Genomic DNA, 19,790 nt, shown 5'->3' with positions numbered 1-19,790 from the left:
ATAAAAAAAAAGTAGGTTTTAAACTCACATCTCGAAAATCCCGGGATCGTAGAAGACGGAAAAATTAACATCACTAATAGATACACATCACAAATAAATTTTATTTACACTATACTCACACAAATTGGTGCTCCGTCTCATCCTCTTCAAGGCAGGAAGGTCAAATGGGGTTAACTGGTATGCCAGTTGTTTGTGCAACGAGAATTGATCAGTCAGCAATTTCACAAATGATCAGCAATCCCATCGGATCGGAGAAAGTAGTAAATACTTAGCCTAGACCTAGCGAGAGGGAGGACAACATATATTTTGCCCACCTGCAGGTCTTCGATCAGGCCTGTCAACTTGGCTCAAACCGCGCTACTTTTTGCCCTATTTCACTTAAAATGTCAGCTAATTTTTCAATTTGAAATCCATCTGGACTGCACTAAATACTTTTTTATCAGCTAAAATTTTCTAGTTTGCGCTTTCCGCTTGATAGGTGTGGAAAACACCTGGTTCGCGGAAAGACTTTTTAGTCTTAGTTGTTCCAAATTCATGGCTCTTCCGACCTTTTTGCCCAATTTAGGTCCATCAGTGTAGAACCGAATATAGTCAGTAGGTCCCGGAATGTCGTGGTCACAACTTTATACCCTTTGTGGATGTTTGTGATTGGCATGCTGTAGTCCGTTTTTCCCGCAAACGGTGTGACCAAAATGATTCGCTCTCCAGTTGGACAATTTTCGCAGTTTTACATCACCAAAGGCTATACTATGTTTTACTATTATGTCTAAGGACAACGTTTTTGGCAGCACTTTCTTCCCTTCCGTGGATGTCGTATGCAGAGCATCACTGATCCATTCATTCCACTTTCTATAGTGGGAGGGTGAGATTTCCACGCAGGTAATATACATATATGCATATCAAGGCATACGGTTGCTGAAATTATACTATTAGACTGATTCACACTGCATACCAGAAATAATCGGTTCTTCCTCTCCAAACGTAGATATTATGAAATCTGAAAATTTTTGTATATACATAGATCACGTCAAAATATTTCGGCTCAATTTAAAATACCCTTAAAAGTTTCGTTTTTCATGTAAGTAGTTTATATCCCAAAACTTGATTCTCTAGTTGGGGTTATTGTCTTATATTTCACTTCGAGAATGAGTTGTTACCATGGTTTCCATTCTTTCGAACCCATCTCGAGTGTATTTACAATCTACTACGAACGTTGGAAATCTAAGGTTGGTTATGAGTTCGTTTTCAATTCGATGTGCATATTGGATATCGAAGATCATTTTCGAACGTTCGACACAATGTTTACTGGGTGCGTATATTAGACCGTACCACCTTAGCAAAATTTTAATGATTTTTAGCAAATTTTAATTTAATTACATTAGGGTGTTACGGAAGGCTGACAAGAATTGAGATCTGGTGGGTAAGTTTTACAACAGGGTACTTGAAGTGGATGAACCTTAGGACAAAAAAAAAATGTCTCCTTGAGACAAGAGCATTGATATATCATACCTTAGAATCCGGCTGTAAATGGCGAAGATATGACGAAAAATGTAAAAAGGTGGCCCTTACGTTCGGCCAAACAAATTTTTTGTTCTTTTCGAAACTGTCCCTCAAAAGTGTTTTAATTCGAAAGTCTACGGCAAATTTTTTTTTGATACCGCGTAGTGTACATACATTAGGGCGGGTTTATTTGTATAGAAGATTTTTTCGACTATGCGCGTATAGCACAGAATAATTGATCTAAAATCAATCTGGAGTTTGCTGTAATGCCGTAAAGAAGTGCTTAAATTTTGTACAAAAAACATTCTATAAGGGGTCTTTTGGTAAGGGAGTTTCTGTAGTTATATTTCTGCGGTTATATTTTTCTTAAAACTTCCACCAGAGGGCGCAACAGTGAAAATGTTTACAATTTCTTCGAATACTCATATGCTATACGCGCATGGTAACAAAAAATTGAACCGCCCTAACATACAAACGTATGTACTGTCGTATGTGAATTTCGAATGATTGATCCCTTATGACTAAGCGTTAAAAAATTTCTACGGCACTCACATAATTCGCGAGATGCTACAGTGTGATTGTTGTGTTTGGCAACAATTACGAAGGGAAAAATTATACACAGAGTGGTTTGACACACCTTCACCAATGGATATGTAGGTATATATGTATGTATGCATGTACATTCACAGTTCTTATATATTTTGCATACCTATTTCTGAAGCGTAAATTTCCATATGTTTGTCAACCACATTTAGTTAATATGTATGTATGTAGGAGGAGTATTACACGCAAACCGGCTGATGCCTGTAATCGTTTTGCGACTACTATATACTTTTGCTTATAAAAAAAGATAACCAAACAACAATAACAGTTAAAAATATAAAAGTGGGCAAAGCAAGCGACTAACTGGTCCCAAGTTGATAATAGTTTAGTGCGATAATTGGCTGTTTGACAGGTTTTTTTTTATGTACGGTATCAGGACGATTTAGTCTTCATGCGGAAAGTTTATCATCGCCTGACATTGATTTGATTTACATTTTTAAAGCAAACAATCTAGAAATTCAAGAAAAATATAAGTAAAACCAGATTGAAATCAATACACACGCAACTTTTCATTTAAGTTTACTTTTTAAAGAATTATGGTACACATTATTTTGTTTACGTATTGCGCTTCTTTACTTAGTCAAATATTTGTATAATACTGTATTTAAAACACGCTCTTTGGCGGCTTTGGCAAATGCGAAGTCTATCAGTACTTAATAGGGTAGATCAAAGGCCTGTCATTACAGGCTCCGGCTCGAGGGAAACTGGTAACGAGGAGGCCAGCGAAGACTTGAAGGCGATTTCTGGAGTTGGAAAGTCGAGTTATGAATCCGAGCTGGAGTAAAGTTAAGAGATTGACTCATCGAAATAGATCTGATTGGTGAACATTTGTTTAAGCGCTTTGTTTATATACACTAGATCGTACAAAAAAAAAAAGTTCGCCGTACACACCTGAGTCTAAAGTATTTCAATTGATACAAGGCCACGTTTCGCCGTCAATTTTCTTTATTAACTACACTTCCGTGTCTCTTTGGGTTTCTATGTCAGAGCTATTCAAAAATCTTCTGATAGTTACACCTTCTAAACCTGGGATCTGCGGTGCAATTATAGAAGTTCTATGCATAAGTATAGAAGTTCATATGCATAAAAAATATATAATATATTTACTATTGATTAAAAAAATATTTTAGCCTTTCGAATTCCAAATTCGACCGGTTTCTTTAAAACAAATGAACCAACTGCTGCGCTGGAGTCTGGGTATGTACAAGTACAAGATTCAACCTACCCAGGAGCGCAAAGTTAATCACTATAGACAACGCTGTTTGTTCGATGACTGGGCGGCTTTCGAAGCATTTGGAATAGGATCAAAATTTCGGACTAAAAATTATCTCTAGAAAAAAGGCGATTTTGAATGTCTTGAATTTAATAAAAGTTCAAGCTTGCGAAATAAGTCGAAAATAAATATGCAACAAATAACAACAAGAAACTTTTAAGCAAAAAACAAAACCGACTTCAATTCTCATATAAAAATGTAAGATTATCGTTAATTTCTTCATGATGCGATTACCGGATTTAAACCATTAATATGGGACCACCTGTGAGGTTACACATTTCCTTTAAAAAAAGAATTATAGAAATCGGTTAACGTGGTCCAAAGTTATGCGGTAACATACATAAAATAAAAAAATATTCCGACGAATTGATAACCTTTCTCCTTTTTGTGAAGTCGGTTGAAAAGGAAACAACTTTCATGTACTTATGTATAGTCTAAGATCCGACAAAGGCACGACCTTCACCCATCTGTTTAATGGTTGAAATCTTTTCTCTATCAAATTTAACTTGTTAACTTGTTGTTGTTGTAAAACAAAAATCTTTAATGCCACTAGCCATTGAAAAGTAAAATGAAATAAAAAATTTTTACAAGTACTTAAAGAAAACTCATAAAACTACAATTAAATGCATTGGAAATTTTTATAGTAACGAATGTGATATCCGTGAAGCAGTAACGATTATGCATGGGTGTGTGTGTGTGTGCAAATTCCAATAACAGAGTAATAATGATTTTACTATCGCTGGCATTAGGCACTAGCAGCGACAAAAACAAAAGCAATAAAAAATTAATTGAAGAAAAATAGTAATTAATGTATTAAAAGCAACAAACAAAAACAAAAAAACGACATATTTTTGCTGGCTTGCGCCATACTTGTACATTTGTACATTTATTGCAAGGTACTCTGGTTAAACACAAATCTACAACTGCAGTTGCCAACAAATCCCAGAGTTTTGGCGCCACGCGCGGTACAGCTGCTGTACTTTCCTGTCAACAATCAGCGCTCGGAAGCGTTTGGAATGTGCTCACTCAACACGAGCGGGCAACTACATAAATACGAATAAATATAACAAAAGCAACAACAACAATAACGAAGATATCACAACGACACATTGCAGCAACCGTGACGTACGACAACGAAAGTGAAAGGTAATTTGTAACTTTTTTTCCACATAAACTTAACATAATATACATATGTATATACATATGAACATTATTAATACATTAATTCATTTCTTCAGACAACTGTAAAATCATGCATTTACATACAAACTAACATTTTTCGTATTTCGCATTATTTATTTGCATGCAAATAGCTCACTGTGCTTTGATATACTAATTTTTATAAAGTAGGCTCTTTCATGCTTTATTATGCGCGCGAAAATGTCATTGCAAAAATATAAAACATAGTAATATAGCCATAAGCGGAATCAAATGCAGTGAAGTGTAAAGTATTAAAATACTGCCGCTGCGCAGGCGCGCGATTACAAGCGTAATCATAAAACCATCGCATAATCGCTTCACTGTTTCTGTTGCGCTTTTCATGCTAAAGTTATTGGCAATCGTAATCGTCCACCATTATTATTGGCATTACAATAAACGCATAAATGCAAGTGTTAGTTAAAATATGTATGCATAAATGTGTAAAAACGCACAATAAATAAATTGTTGGTTGGCAAATTGCAGGCAGCAGACAAGGCTTGCGAATTGCTTTATTAAATTTATGCGCACTTTTCTTAATGGCTCAGTTCGTTTGCAGTGCCATGAAAATTAAAATAATTTGAAATATTTTATTCATAAATTTCGTCGTTTTATCAGTCAACAGGCATTCACTGCGTGTCTGTATTATTTTTAACGCCTCAAGCCTTGTAGTATACAATACTTATACACATAAGTATATACATATGTACACGTAGATATGCATACACAGTGCAGGTCACTTGAATAGCTCCCCCCTTTTTGATCCTCAGTATCACGAGGACTATACACACATGTACGATGGCGGAGATAAAGGCCTTATCATTCAGGAACATGGACAAGCTAGCCTCCCAGATTTCACAGCATCTATTCCTCAGATACGATATGCTCAGAGTAGTAAGTTTAGAAAGAACCTATAAGTTGATTATACATATAGCAAGGCGACCTGGAATACCGCTATCGGTGCCCCTAGGATCCTTCCTAAGCATCTTTCAAGCGGAAGTGTTTGCCATTAGTCTTTGCGCGCAGACATTAACCATCTTAGGAAGTGAGGGGATCCTAGTCTTAACTTATAGTCAGGCGGATCTCTCAACCTTAGAGGTAAAATTCTCATTGGTTCTGAAGTGTATTGAGAGAAAGCAAATGAGGAAGCTGATCAGTTAGCCAGAATAGCTGCTTCCTCGACCCCGATAGGTCCTGAGCCGTTACTTGCGCTAGGTACCAGTACGATTTATTATGCCACTAAGTGCCAGGAAAAGAAAATCCCAAACTGAAAAAACTGAAGGTCTTCGTCAAGGTGTGGCTAAGAATAATTGCAGGTCCCTATAGATTAAGATCTTTGTCGCTTTCGTGATACCCGCCAAAGTGACATCTTTGCATCTCCTCCTGGAGCTTGAGGTCTTTTCACGGAGAAGGGAGAGGTGCATAGGCAAATACACTCTCTACCATAGGGATCTATTTATTCTGAAATTTATAGACTCATTCTAAAAAAAAATCAAAAAATTTTGATAAATGTTTTAAATTTTGCAAATCATTTTAATATGGGCTCTGTTATTGAATAATTTATATATTTTATAAAAAAAATTTTAATATTAAATTAACAGAAGGAAAACTGTGATACTGAGGATTAAAAGTGGCGCCATTCAAGGGGCCAGCACTGTTTGCATCTATGAATATATGTATAATAGAAAATTTCCTCAGACTATAATAGCAGCATTGTCATTGAACTCGTGCATTTACAAGGCGCACACAACTCGCATCAACTTCTCACCTCTGTTCCATTTACATACATACGTATGTATGTATGGTATGTATACTACATATTCATATATGTATGTACCAATATTACGTTACTTGCATTTGAAATTAAGGCGCACGCAATTTTTCAACAGTCATTGGCTCATAGCGCTACAGCTCATCATTGTCATCATCCGGCGGATCACTCCACACCTATGTAGATAGATCATGTATGTATGTATATTAGTTAAAGCGTTTACTTGTATCTCTTTTTCTGTGCTACCCACTCGGATTATGAAATTGCAACATGCCATCATAGAAATCTTATTTAATTATGGTATTGTCATCGTCTTTGAGGGTAGGTTAATTTTACTCAAAGTTATGTTAGGCGTCAATCTCTGTTGATATTCACTTAATCTCAAAAAGTCCTTGGGGAACGATGCTGGAGTAATAGTCGATATGAATACGGGGCGTTCCGGTTATGTATGTAAAACCGACTGTCGTGGGAAAGTTTGTGTTTGTGGTCACCCTGGCTTTCATTGTCCACCGATGGGTACCGAAAAGATGAGTATTTTCTCCGCAGCTCATTCACCATACATTCGCCATATCCTAGCCAGCGTAATCGGTGTTATTTGTATCTTCTTCATAGGGTCATAGATCTTATGTAGAATACCGCGAAAGCACACAAAGTATACTCATATTTGTTCGACATAGTAGTTGCCTGATTGTAATTTGTTTTGTTTCCGTTCACCGCTAGATCAACCAATGTCATCTGCATACGCCAGCAGTACCGCATTACGTTTCGCTTGTTTGATCTCAATTTAGACGGAGCTAAATGCTGTGTTCAAAGTCACACTATGTACCCTGCAGCAATTAGGCAAAGGGAGTTTCGAGTAAATACCTCCATCGATCATCCAATCGGAGTTTGATCCATCCATTTAAAGCCGTCTAGTTTCAGAGCGCACAGGGGCTTTGGAACGTAGACTATCACCCTTTTAGACTGACAAATGTCGTCCGGCAACCGATTCGGCATAACACGATATCGGTTATGGAGATTTTATTGAGGAGGTAGAGGATGAAAACTCTATGGCCTCCGAAGCTAACATTACTGAGTGTCCTTTTCAATAGAAACGGTCTGTGGAGAATCAACGAGAATCTTTACTGAAATATGTGTATAAAAAATTGCTTATAAAACTAAGAAGCATTGTTAGCTTAATATTTGATTTTTTTGCAATTCTTTTCATCAAACCATTTCCACTTTCAATGTTTTAAATACTGTACGTATTAATGTTAATTGATGGTAAAGCGCTGATAAATTTCAATTATTTCTGCCAGTAATTAATTGCTTCTTAACAATGAGTGCGTAAATAATTTGAAATTATCCATTTACGAGTTTATACCTATACTTATGTAGGTTTAGCAGTTCACCAATTAAATTAAATTTAGCCTACTTTTAAGGGCATTCAACTCTTTTATTTGCTTTAGAGAATAAAAATGCAGCCACATGTGAAACATAAATTTTAACAAATTTTAGATTCATTAATGTGGTCCAAATGTGGGGAAATAAGAATCAAAAATTTTGTATGTCCAAGTATGATAGACATTGTTAAAAATGAATTATAGTTTTATAAATGTTTTGTTTTGAGTCATATGTTTTTGAATAATTTGAAAATTTCAAAATTACATTTCTCGACTGAAAAATAAGATATTCGAGCTAACTTCATGGCACACAGTTTGTTTTTTAATACTCCATGCGAATTAATTTGATATGAAACAAAATAGTTTCGAAAGCTAATGTAATTACTTTTCACGGAAAAATATTGCCATTGAGCCACAATTACTCCTTGACCTTAAAAGAATTGGTCAATAATAGTGTTCTTCGAAAAAGAAACATGCAAAATCCAACGGATTTATTCCGAAAAAAATGTTGAGTTTTTTATTATGTGTACTAATATTATAGACTTTGAGACGAGAAACACGATTCCACTGTTTAAAAACGAAAAAAATGTTAAGCCCTAAATTTGAAAAGTCCATTATATATTGCATTTTTTATGATTTGCATCCCTCACCAAATTTTATATCACTCGAACAACACACTTATATAGTATTTCTTTATTTGTTCTAATATCAATTGGATCTTGCTCCCACCAAACATTGTAGCTTCTGCCTACTCCTAATTGAAACTTTTAACCCCTCGGTTAACGTTGTTAACTAATAAAACTGTATGGATTTTTATCTTTCAAATGGCTCTCCTTATAAGTAACAATAACAGTATTAACGATATAATTCCACTGTTAAGCAGGAATCACACGATTTGTACATTTGTACAGATTTATCCATTTTCACCGTTACAGAGTGGTGTTGTGTGGAAAGCTTTTACTGAACTGCCCTCATTCTCGATTCAAATTTCTAGACAACACCACTCTGTGACTGTCAAATGTGCTAAATGATTGATTTTATATAAATCTTATAATCCTAAAGTTGTATGCCGCTTCCAAATATTTTCATAGACTACAACTAAACTTTTCATAAAACTAGATTCGAAATTAAATCAATTTCAGATAAAAAAACAAATATCCGTACAATTGGCTAGCGTACTAATTTGAATAATGATTACTATTAAAACGGTAACGTAAAAACTGTAAAAATTTGAATATATGTAAATGCACAAATTGTAGGCTAAGTGACGCGAATCGATAAGTCAAACAACTGTCTCAATTCGTGCATATTAAAACCAATATATATGTGTAGAGATACAAACACAGGCTCAATTAATATGAATAAAATATGCATACATACATATGTACATATAGATATTGATACATATGTATGTATTTGTGTTTTGTTCATAAACCACTTCCATAGTCTGCCACCACTTGCACACTTTTGATTCCAACGGTTCTATTGAAATCTATTGGCTGGCGTAAGAGGTGGGGAAAGTATGTTGCCACAGTAAATTTACAGTTGTTTTTCTTTTCAATTGGCAAGTAGAATAGCAGCACAAATGAGCGCTGCCTGTGTACATACATACACACGTATTATTGGCGGCCCCATAACAACAACAATGTATGCACATATAATAAGTATTAACAAAAGTGCCTGTTGTTCATAGAGCGCAGCACCAAAATCGTACGCAAACAAAGAGGTAAACGTCTACGGCGTGGTAGCCGTTGCTCGCGTCATTACCGCTAACATTTTTCCACCATTAATATACTGTGTATTGGGATATAAGCCATAATAGTTGCGGCATTGCATTATCAATTCCAGCGGTTTATTACGTTAAATAATTAATATTGTATGTAGTATATGGTAAAAGTGCCGATGCGCAAAAAGGGGAACGTGTTGAAAGAAAAAGTGCGAAAGGCATAGGTAATAAAATATGCAAAAAGTTGCAGTTAATTGTCAATTATGTATGTCTTGGCTTAAGTATATTGGAAATATTTTTATATCTATAAATATCAGAACCGTACAAATTCTAAGGCATAACTTTTGCTGCTAAATTTTCTTGAACACTAAGCCAAATTTGTTTAAATACTACTTGCATTCTAATCCAGTACTCCGATTTTTAATTACGGTCAGTTGCTTATTTTACGAAACTAAATATCGAAATAATATTAAGAATCCTAGCGAGATGAACTGAAATGTTTACTAATAGAGTACCTTGTTCTCAAGAACTGAGAAAACGATAAGTTTAGTTGACCACCTCCTCGGGTGTGTCAGATTTTCTGTTTAAGTATAGATAACATGGCTCCTTCGTTCACAGTTCAGCCGATCCAAAAATTAATGTAACTTACCTACAGTTCTTTGCTTTCTTCCTACGCTTAAGAGACGTACGAGTACATACAGTATCGGTCATATCTATAGCACGCCATTTCAAAGTGATATTGTGTGCAACTTATGTTTATTTATTTATTTTTGAGAATTTTCAATTAAATTATAGTTCTTCCTCTAACAAACCCCATATAAACCCAAGTTTAACAATTTGTGGAAAACTTCAAAAAAGTGCAACAAATTTTCACCTAAATTTCAAACTTTTTTCTCGGAAGGGTTTGAATTTTTCTGAATACACAGTTTTATAGTCCAATCAATTTTAGTCTGATAATGTGCAAGTTTCAAGTGACTGGAAGATACCGAATCCTTGAAAATCATTATTTTTCGATCGGCAAACTTTGTTTCCCTCTGTCTTCGATATTTAATGCAGAGTGCATTGATCTCAAGCTCCCGGGAGGAACAACATTCAAGAAACACACCACAAATTGAAGGAGATTTCAGTCAAACACTTAACAAAAATATGAGCGCCAATCATTTTTTTTTATTTATTGTCTATTGAAGGTTTCCACGGAATATAGAGTAGCACCTTGTTTTCTTAAGCTTTCCTCCTGTTCTTTGGCTTAGTGATCGACGATGTTATACCCAGCCCTGCGCTAACGCATATTTGGCACCAAGAGTTTTTGTGGTATTTCAACAATCATATATAGATAAAGATTTTGAAATCCGAAAAATTGTGCGAGAATCCCACGCGCGACTCAAGTGAAACTTCCTCTTTCCTATACCAGTATAGCCCACCATATTACATGAGTATTTTTCTCCAAAATAATGAACAATTATCTTAATCTCAATCTTAATCTTAATCCTAATCTTAATTCCAATGTTGATTTTAATCTTAATCTAATTCTTTAACGTAACCTTAATCTTAAGCTTAATCATAATCTTAATATTAATCTTAATCTTAATTTTAATCCTAATCTTAATCGTAATCTTAATCTTAATCTTTATATTAACCTTAATATTTATCTTAATCTTAACTTTTATTAATATTAATCTTAATCTAAATATTTGTCATAATCTTAATCCCAATCTTAATCTTAATCTTAATATTAATCTCAATCTTAATCTTAATGTTACTTAATCCCAATCTTAACCTCAATCTTAATCCTAACCTCAATCTTAATCTCAACCCTAATCTTGATCATTAACTTAATCATACTCTTAATTTTAATCTTAGCTTTAATCTTACTTTTAATTTGAATCTTAATCGCAACCTTATTCTTAGTCGTTAGTCATAACAGCGCCCAACCACTCCTGCCATGCCCTCCTTTCTGTAATTTTTTTTTGTTTTCTCGATGTTTGGATTTACACCTAACAGAGCGCAAAGAAGTTTCGCTTCAATAAAGAACAAATGTTTTTGAATTTTAGGTTCTGTTTTTAAAGCTATGACTGCGAGATATGTAGTAGTTATTAAAATGTATTAATGTTTTATAATAATGATTTTTAAATATCAAATGACGTGTCATAAATTAAAAGAGAAAAACGACTTTTAGGAAAACAAAGGTAAACTCCAAAGGCAACACCGTCCTTCAAAATAAGTTACAGTAGGATAGCGTATACATACATATATATATGTATCAGTGTTGATGTATTATATGAGTGGAACTATAGCGCTGGTAGGGCTGTAAAAAAAAAATCATGAAAGTTATAAAAATTAATATTCAATAAAGCGACTGAAACTAAAGACTTAAGAAACGAACTTGAGAGAACAATATGCAGCAAAAATCAAGTTAAAGAAAGATTGCAAAAATCTTGAAAGAGATAGGAGAAAAATAGAGAACGAACGGCAAAACAAAAAATGTACGTCGCTAATTTCTTACTTAAATGCAGTAGAGTTCTTTACTGCAATTATGCCTCACTGCAAAAAATGACAGTATTGGCGGTAGGGCACGTACGAGAAAATGAGCCAAACGTATAACCATAAGGCTAAATATACGTATGCACTCAAGAAGGTATGGCCAGAACAATGATAATAAAATACGAAAACCAACGTTCGAGCGTACATATTTATACATTCTTTAACAATATCCGGTGTTGGTATATTGCGGTTGTCACGCGGTATCCGTTCGTCTGCAATGTACGGACGATTGCTTTATTACGTTATTGGTTTTATTTACATGTACATAAATGGTACATACTACATACACCCATACATACATATGTACATATGTTGATATGTGTCTATACATGACTAAACAGTTTTTTTTTGTGTAAATACTGTCCATTCACCGTTTACTTATCCAACATAGAATTATTTTACTTACAAGCATAAGTCTGCCTGATTTTGGCGCGTGCTATAAAATAAATCCAGTAGCGCTCTAATCGGCTAATGTACGATCAATATGACTAATAAATTGAAAAATACTCTTTAAGTAAAAAATGACGAATACAACTAAAAGTTTTGTCCACTAACGTCATCGCTCTCGCAGTCGCACATCAATAACTGCCGCTGCACCCCTAAATACCCACTCAATTGAGCGAGTGGAGGCTCTTCAATAAATCACGCAAGCAATCACACAAGCTCAATGTTAAGCGATTCACTGGCATTTTGACGTTTTAATGCTATTATATAATAGTAAACCCGCATACTTGAGGAGGTGTTTTTTTTTTGGCTTGTCATGTCGTTGGCTTCTCAAGTGACTACTTCAAATTTACTTACGTACATAGATCCATATGGAAATACATACACATTTGCTTGGATGCTTCTTCGAAAATTTAATTTACTGTTTTTTTTTGCATTTTTGATGTTGTTGGTTTAAATACTATGTACGCGTAGTTTATGTTTGTATAAAAGTTGAATTCATAGCATCAAATAATCGGTGTTATAACACTAAAAAAAATGACTTAATAAAGCCGCTACGCTGCGCCACGCAACTTTAAGCTCCAATGTCTGAAATTACTTCTTGTCTTTTTTTGAGAATTTTAAATTTGCTTAAATTGTACAAAATTGGTTTGACTGCGTTATTATGCAACGCATAAAAGGGGGTTGGCATTGATTTGAAGCTGAATTACGCCTTAGATTATTTTAAGTGTGGGTGATAACGCTCCCAAGAAGCGCTTTAGCGTAGAAAATTGCTGAGTCTCAAGGCACTGACTTTGAAACTTAGCGAAATTCATATACTTGATGCTTTGTGTAAATATGGGAGTGCGTTACTCTGCATTTGTGGACTGAATTGCAATTTGTGAAAGAAATCGATTGCATCATTTCCGTTGAAAATTTTTAATTGCTTAGAATGTGTACCCCTTACCTGGGAGACTTATATTCCTCGAAGGGAAAATGAGTCAGTCTGAAATATCACTGACAGCTGACATTATTATTGGCGTTACTGCTGGTTCCTTAATAAACGAAGTTGTCTACTTTTTCAAACCTGTAACTGTCAATAGTGACGTGGGTGCCAAGAAGCGTATGCGCTGACTATTTGTCTTTGCAGCTCCAGCAGTTTTGTTGTTTTTCACTATTAGGTCGTTTTTAGGGTTCCGTTTACCGATAACTATTACATACAAATTGGTCACAATGATATGTGCTCAGTTATGTTTGCCAGTTTATCATGAATAACGGTTTCCAACTGCGCAAATTAAAATAATACAAAAACAAACGCAAAAGAGTTGGTAAATGCGTTAATGTCAGTTAAGTGGGCACTGAGGGCATACGACTTAACACCTCTAGATTCGATGCCAACAAACAGATACTTTGGACGCATTGGGAGACAACCATCCGACTGCAGGAAAAAGTGGTCGAAAACTTGACTTGAAGAATCCGCAAAATGCGAGCCAGTCGCGGTCCCTATGATCGAAATGATATGTATTGAAACACTAATATTTAGCATTCAATCATTGTTCTATTGAGTATAGTAAACTTTCAGTTCGAAATTATGTAATCTCATTGTTTTCGAAGTTTTATACCTCTAAAAATACCTTCCTTTATTGTCGATCAAAGTTTGGGTTGAAATCGACAAAATGTCGAAAAATACCGCTTATTTGCGAATTAGCTGGATATTAAGAAATGCGTCTGTATTGAAAATATTCATTGTTTCAAAGAAAGTATTAATTTTTTGTTACTAATGCGACGACTCTACCGAGCGGGTGTTGAAGTTCTGACGTACGCCGATGATATTGTAATAGCAGCTGCAGCCCATTAAACTTTTAGAGAAATACTTGAAAGAACCCTAGCGCAATGTACCTTGTGGTCTTGCTGAATAGCAAATTTAATTGAAAAATTAATGCTGAAATTCGTATTTCGGTAGAATACCTGCGTTGCATACTATACTTGCAACATAACCTTCAGCAGAAACTGGGGACTAAAACCTTAATTTGGTATGTGGATGTACACCGCGATCATAAGACCAATCCTAACATATGGCGCACTGATCTGGTGGTCCGGACTTAACAAACAATATAATGCCAGAAAATTAAGAAGCATACCTTTCGGTATTCACCACAAAGAAGTGGCTATGAAATCGGCGGTCAGATTCAGACAATCAGACCTTTGGAAGACTAGACACTGTAACCATGGGTCGATGGTAACTGAAATACAATTAAGTATTACGAAAGACTATACATAGGTAAACAGTCTAGACCATAAAAATTTAGTAAATTTTCAACCGCTGAGAAGCACTTTTAAAACTCTTGACATTTCCAAGCAATTTAATTTTTAAATTTACTCAAAAAATCGACTTCATACTATGAATGTACTATGAGTATGCACTATGTACGATGTCTGTTCGATACTTGGATGAAAAAGGGATCAAGCAAGAATAGCTGGCGCCAAAAATTTCTCAGTTTTCACACAAACACTAAACAGTTCATTCGACTTTTTGCCTCATTCCGTTCTTGTCTGGTAAAAAGTATGCACTTCATCCGACAACTCATGAAACTCTCTTTCACTCTATTTCAGTAAAAACAAGCATTCGGAAATATGTGACAAAAAAAAACTATCATAAAATGCGCTGTGTGTCAGTAGGGCAATAAAAAGTTTAAGCATTGCTCTTGAAAATTTAATTCAACTCACTGAGTTCGTGCCTAAAGTCTTTTGTGTTTAAATAATTTGCAAAGTCAGTGTGAGAGAAGCGAAATATTGTAAATTGCGGGTAATTTAATGTTTATACTACTTACATGTACAAAAAAGCAGATAAAAAATTTCATAAACTTATAAATATACATACATACATACACACTTATAAACTCATTCCTCATTTACTATATACATATGTATCTTCATCCTAACAATTCCATTCCAAACGCCCATTTGATAAACTTCAAACATTAAACGGTGGAAATTTTCATTTCAGCACAACTAACTGCACATTGAAAGCGCGACAAATACAACGACAGACAGACAAATACGACATACGCTCGTATGTATGTATAGAGACATAAGCAGCTTAATGCATAAAAACGCTTCTTTTAGCTTTAAAAAATACATACATATAGCATAAAATAAGCGATAAAAAGCAAAGAGGAAAGTACTAAAAAAAATAAAAGCAATTTTAAATTCATTGTCAAAGGAGAAGTCCACAAAAACAAGCATTGATTTTTTACTAACAACTAAAACAAGCATAAAATCGATTCATAAATTTCAACCGGTGAAATAGCGGCTATTGGTGACAAATACAAATATCACAAAGCCACATACATACAACCATACGTACATAAAAACTTCAAAATTGGCCAAATTTAACATAAGAATAAGCGCACAATCACCAAAGCGGGCAAATGACAGCGGCAATAAAATTCGTAAATTCCAAAAACAAACACTCAAGCTTCATTCCATCAAAAAAGTGGTGGCAGTTGGTTTCGGCAGCGGCGGCAGCAGCAGCAGCATTGAACTCGACAACTCACCTCAAATTGGTTGCAAATTGACTCGACACAATCGAAGTCACTTAGTCAACACCCAAGAATTTCATACATTCATTCAAACACCTGAACATCGAACATTAAAAAAAAAGAAAAAAAAATTGGTTACATTGAAGCATATTTAGTTGACCGGTGCCGTGGCATTGTGATATCGTGTAACCGTTCTTCCATTTGTTACTATACATTTGTTTTTCTAACGACAAACAAGACAAACGTTTTTTGTGCGCATTTAACTTTTTTTTTATTTCTAAATATTGCACGCAATACAATAAACACAACATTCACAATGCATTATGAAAAGGCATTTGGTGAAAAGCAGCAGCAGCAGCAGCAGCAGCAGCTACAACACAAGAGGAAAAACAACACAAATAGCATACAAAACTTTTGGAATGATCAAATAATGGAGCGTTTTATAAAAGCCAATTTATTTATGATTTGCTGTGTGGCGGCTGGTTTGCTATTGGTAAGTGAGAAACTCAATATATCGTATTTAATTTTATATTTACAAACATTACGGTGGTCCTTAAACCTATTAACATCCAAATTTTGTATGGGGCACCGATTTATTTTTTTTTCTAAAATAAAGACACACGAAAATTAAAAGCTTTTTTTTTTGGTTGTGAGGAATAGAAATGTTTTTTAAATCGTACAAGTCGACAAAATTTATACTTGAAATCTGATCTGAGCTATAGCTGGTCAAAGTAAAAATTTTGACGAATTTTTGTGTTAAGATAAATATAATTTTTTTTTCATTCCCTTATTTTTTTTTTAAATATTTTAATTTTAGTGCATGTCTTTATTTTTTACGTAAAAACAAAATTAAGTGGTGCCCCATGATCTTGATATTTTAAGAACCACCCTAATATGCATGTTCATATGTTTGCAACTTTTAAATATACTTACATACATCTAAACGTACGTACGTATCTATGCCACACTGTCGTTTTTGTTGACATTTCCGTTAGCGAAATGAACAATGCTGGCAACGGTTTGTTAAGGTGTCAGCCTCAAAGAATTAACAGCAAATTACAACAACAATAGACACAACAAATTAATAGTCAGCGTATATAAAAGACAAAAATTAACTTTAGACGCGCCCCACAGCTGTACGAATAAGTGAAAATGTACATAATGAGAACGACAAAGCTTAAAAGATTTTACATGTCTCCTTCGCAAATACATATTTTCCATGTTTGCTGGAAGAACGTCGATTTTATGAACATGAAATGATATTATAACTTTGGTCCGATGTTTGTATGTTTGTAACTATCAACAAGAAGAGATAAACCAATGAAAATGTATACTTAAATCAGAACGTCTGTTTGTCGCAATCTAGTCCCTCAGTTTTCGAGATATCCGACTAACTAAAAATTGGTAAGCGGGTGTATTTGTATAATGTATTAGTACTTTGTAGGAATCGTATACAACTGATTGTTGAGATATGAGATTTTTCGTTATAACTCCTCCACTAGGAAAATGAAATTTGGCACTATTTTCTCTTTTTATTAACAAACAGCTTACAAGTTTCGGCCTCCATACAACTTATGATTGTTCAGATATGGGGTTTTACCTAACAATTCATTTTGACGTATAAAACCGAGCACTGCATTAGCTAGATCTCCTGTACCTGCGGTGACCATATTTATGCGAGCCGAATACGGAAGAAAAAATATTTTTTTTTTAACTTTTTCCATAAAAGCTAAAAGATCTTAACACCTTCTTAAATGATATTAGAAGTATTTATCAGCCCTGAAACAGCGAGAAAAATAGCCGAACTTTGCTAAAATGTAGAATCCTAATTTATATTTTGGTCACTGTATGTGTTCCTCGATTCGAAGCACAGGCATTCAGATTAGAAAACAATAACTGTTTATGGAGAAAGTTACGATCATATCGAGCCCTAACCGCCAAAATAACGTAAGCGACATTTTTTACAAAATTTTCTTTTTGATGCAGAAATATTCCTAGAGCATCTAGATGCATTTCTGCATCAAAATGAAATTTTTGAAAAAAATGTCGCTTACGTTATTTTGGCGGTTAGGGCTCGATATTCGAACATCATTTAAAACTAGTTCATGGGTATGTTATTTTAATGAGCTTTTGAGGCGTCGAAATACCGAACCCCGAATACGGGACAAATACAGTACATTAAAAGAAATACAGAACATTTGGCGTCCTGTATAAAATAAATTAATTGCCAGGACAATTGGTTAAAAAAGAGTACTGTCCCGTTTAATACAGGACGAATGGTCACCGTACCTATACCACTGATTGTTCAGCTACAAGTTTTTGCGATATAGATCCTTTATGTAGGCAGCTAAAACCATTAAATTGTGTTACCGGCTTACATACCGATCATACCTAGCAGTGAATATCATTTAGATCGGTGCCTTATGATGCACATTTTCTATACCACAAATTGTTCAGATATAATTTTTTTTTACATAACTCCTCTATGCATGCAGTGAATATACAAAGATTTTTTTTTTTTAGCTCCCAAACAACTAATTTCAGATGCAGGAATGGGTTAAAGTGAAATTTTCTGATGTTAATGAAAGGTTTTAAGTCTTCGGCATAGCCCAAGACAGCACTGTCCTTTTTTGTTTTTAGTTAGTAATGCAAATATATCTACCAGCCCTGCTTTTATTTTATGTAAAAAATGAAGAACGGCATCTGTTAACTGTGGCTCATTAGAAGAGATTTTTCTGCTCTGCAATTTTCCGCGTTACCATTTTGCCTAGCAACTATAACTAATAATAATAACAGATTGGCGCTTACACATATGTTAGTGTTTGGTCGAGCTTCTCCTCCGACTTGTGGCGTGCGCCTTGATGTTGTCACACAAAGCGGAGGGACCTACAGTTTTACGGCGACTCCGAATGGCGATTGCATTTTTATTCGAAGTGTTTTTTATGGCAGAAATACTCTCGGAGGTTTGCCATTGCCTGCCGAGGGGCGATCGCTGTTAAGAAAAGACCTTTTTCTATATTTTTTGCGATGTTGCTTTAACCAGGGCTTGAACCCTGGCCCTGCGCAGTGGAAGCGCGTACTGCTTACCACTATACACAGCGGCCGCAACCATACGTGGAAAACAATATTTTAACAAAGTGAGGAACCGAAGAATTAGGGTTTGATTACTGATTTACGGCTATAAATATATGCAATTTTTTTAGTTATTGTTATTTCTGTTCAACGGGAAACCCATAACTAAGAACTGTGTTTTTTTGTGTCATGCCTTTCTTCCAGCAAAAAGATATGTACATAAGTGCACAAAGGTGATTTTTATTCTTCAACTTTGATTTTCTGGGATAGCTCTAACTTTAATATAATTTTATTTTTTTGTTTTTAATCAATCGATTATGGATAAGGAGTGCCCTTAACGCCTACATTTCAACTAAATCGAAAAAAATCGTTACATCAGAACACAATCGGATTTATGTGTGTTAATAAAGAAATTTGATGAGATGTTTTTATCCCCGTAATATTTATTTTTTTTCTCAATTGTTTGCTATGGATGCTTATTATTTATTTATTTATTTATTTATTTATTTATTTTTAGTCTACAGAAAAATGTTTTCTTACAGACAGTTGAGATAAAAAGATTTAGAATATTTAAGTATGTGTGATACATTACAGAGTGAAATAATTATAAATATTAACTTGTAAAGATAACAATGATATTCAATAGCAATTTGGGTAGCTGGCGAGGCCTTGTCTCCAGTCTACTTTTGTGTGCGGCGGGCGGAAAGACCTAGTTTCCGCTCCGCCCTGTTTACAGGCCGTTGATCATGGTCGGAAAGGC

General features: G+C 34.7%; 1 protein-coding gene across 7 annotated transcripts in view; it reads left to right on the top strand.

Annotated features, from left to right (window-relative positions):
- Rcd6 (Reduction in Cnn dots 6) overlaps nt 1–19,790 on the top strand; it is a 29,040-nt gene that overhangs the window by 1,678 nt on the left and 7,572 nt on the right. For 4 of the 7 annotated variants that reach the window (XM_017615130.1, XM_017615124.1, XM_017615116.1 and 1 more), the window contains exons 2-3: nt 4,021–4,522; nt 16,290–16,451. In XM_017615130.1, the coding sequence (XP_017470619.1) occupies nt 16,389–16,451 (63 nt within the window). In that variant the 5' untranslated portion in view covers nt 4,021–4,522; nt 16,290–16,388. Of the gene's footprint in view, nt 1–4,020; nt 4,523–15,728; nt 16,045–16,076; nt 16,452–19,790 lie in introns of those variants that run through there. The other 3 variants (XM_017615139.1, XM_017615097.1, XR_001847432.1) reach the window with 3 other exon arrangements.

This window comes from Rhagoletis zephyria, unplaced genomic scaffold (genome assembly GCF_001687245.7).
Source record: "Rhagoletis zephyria isolate East Lansing unplaced genomic scaffold, Rhagoletis_zephyria_1.1 Rzeph_scaffold_00022, whole genome shotgun sequence".
Taxonomy (NCBI): domain Eukaryota; kingdom Metazoa; phylum Arthropoda; class Insecta; order Diptera; family Tephritidae; genus Rhagoletis; species Rhagoletis zephyria.
Note: the sequence above shows the minus strand (reverse complement) of the source record. Positions and strands in the feature narration are given on the sequence as shown.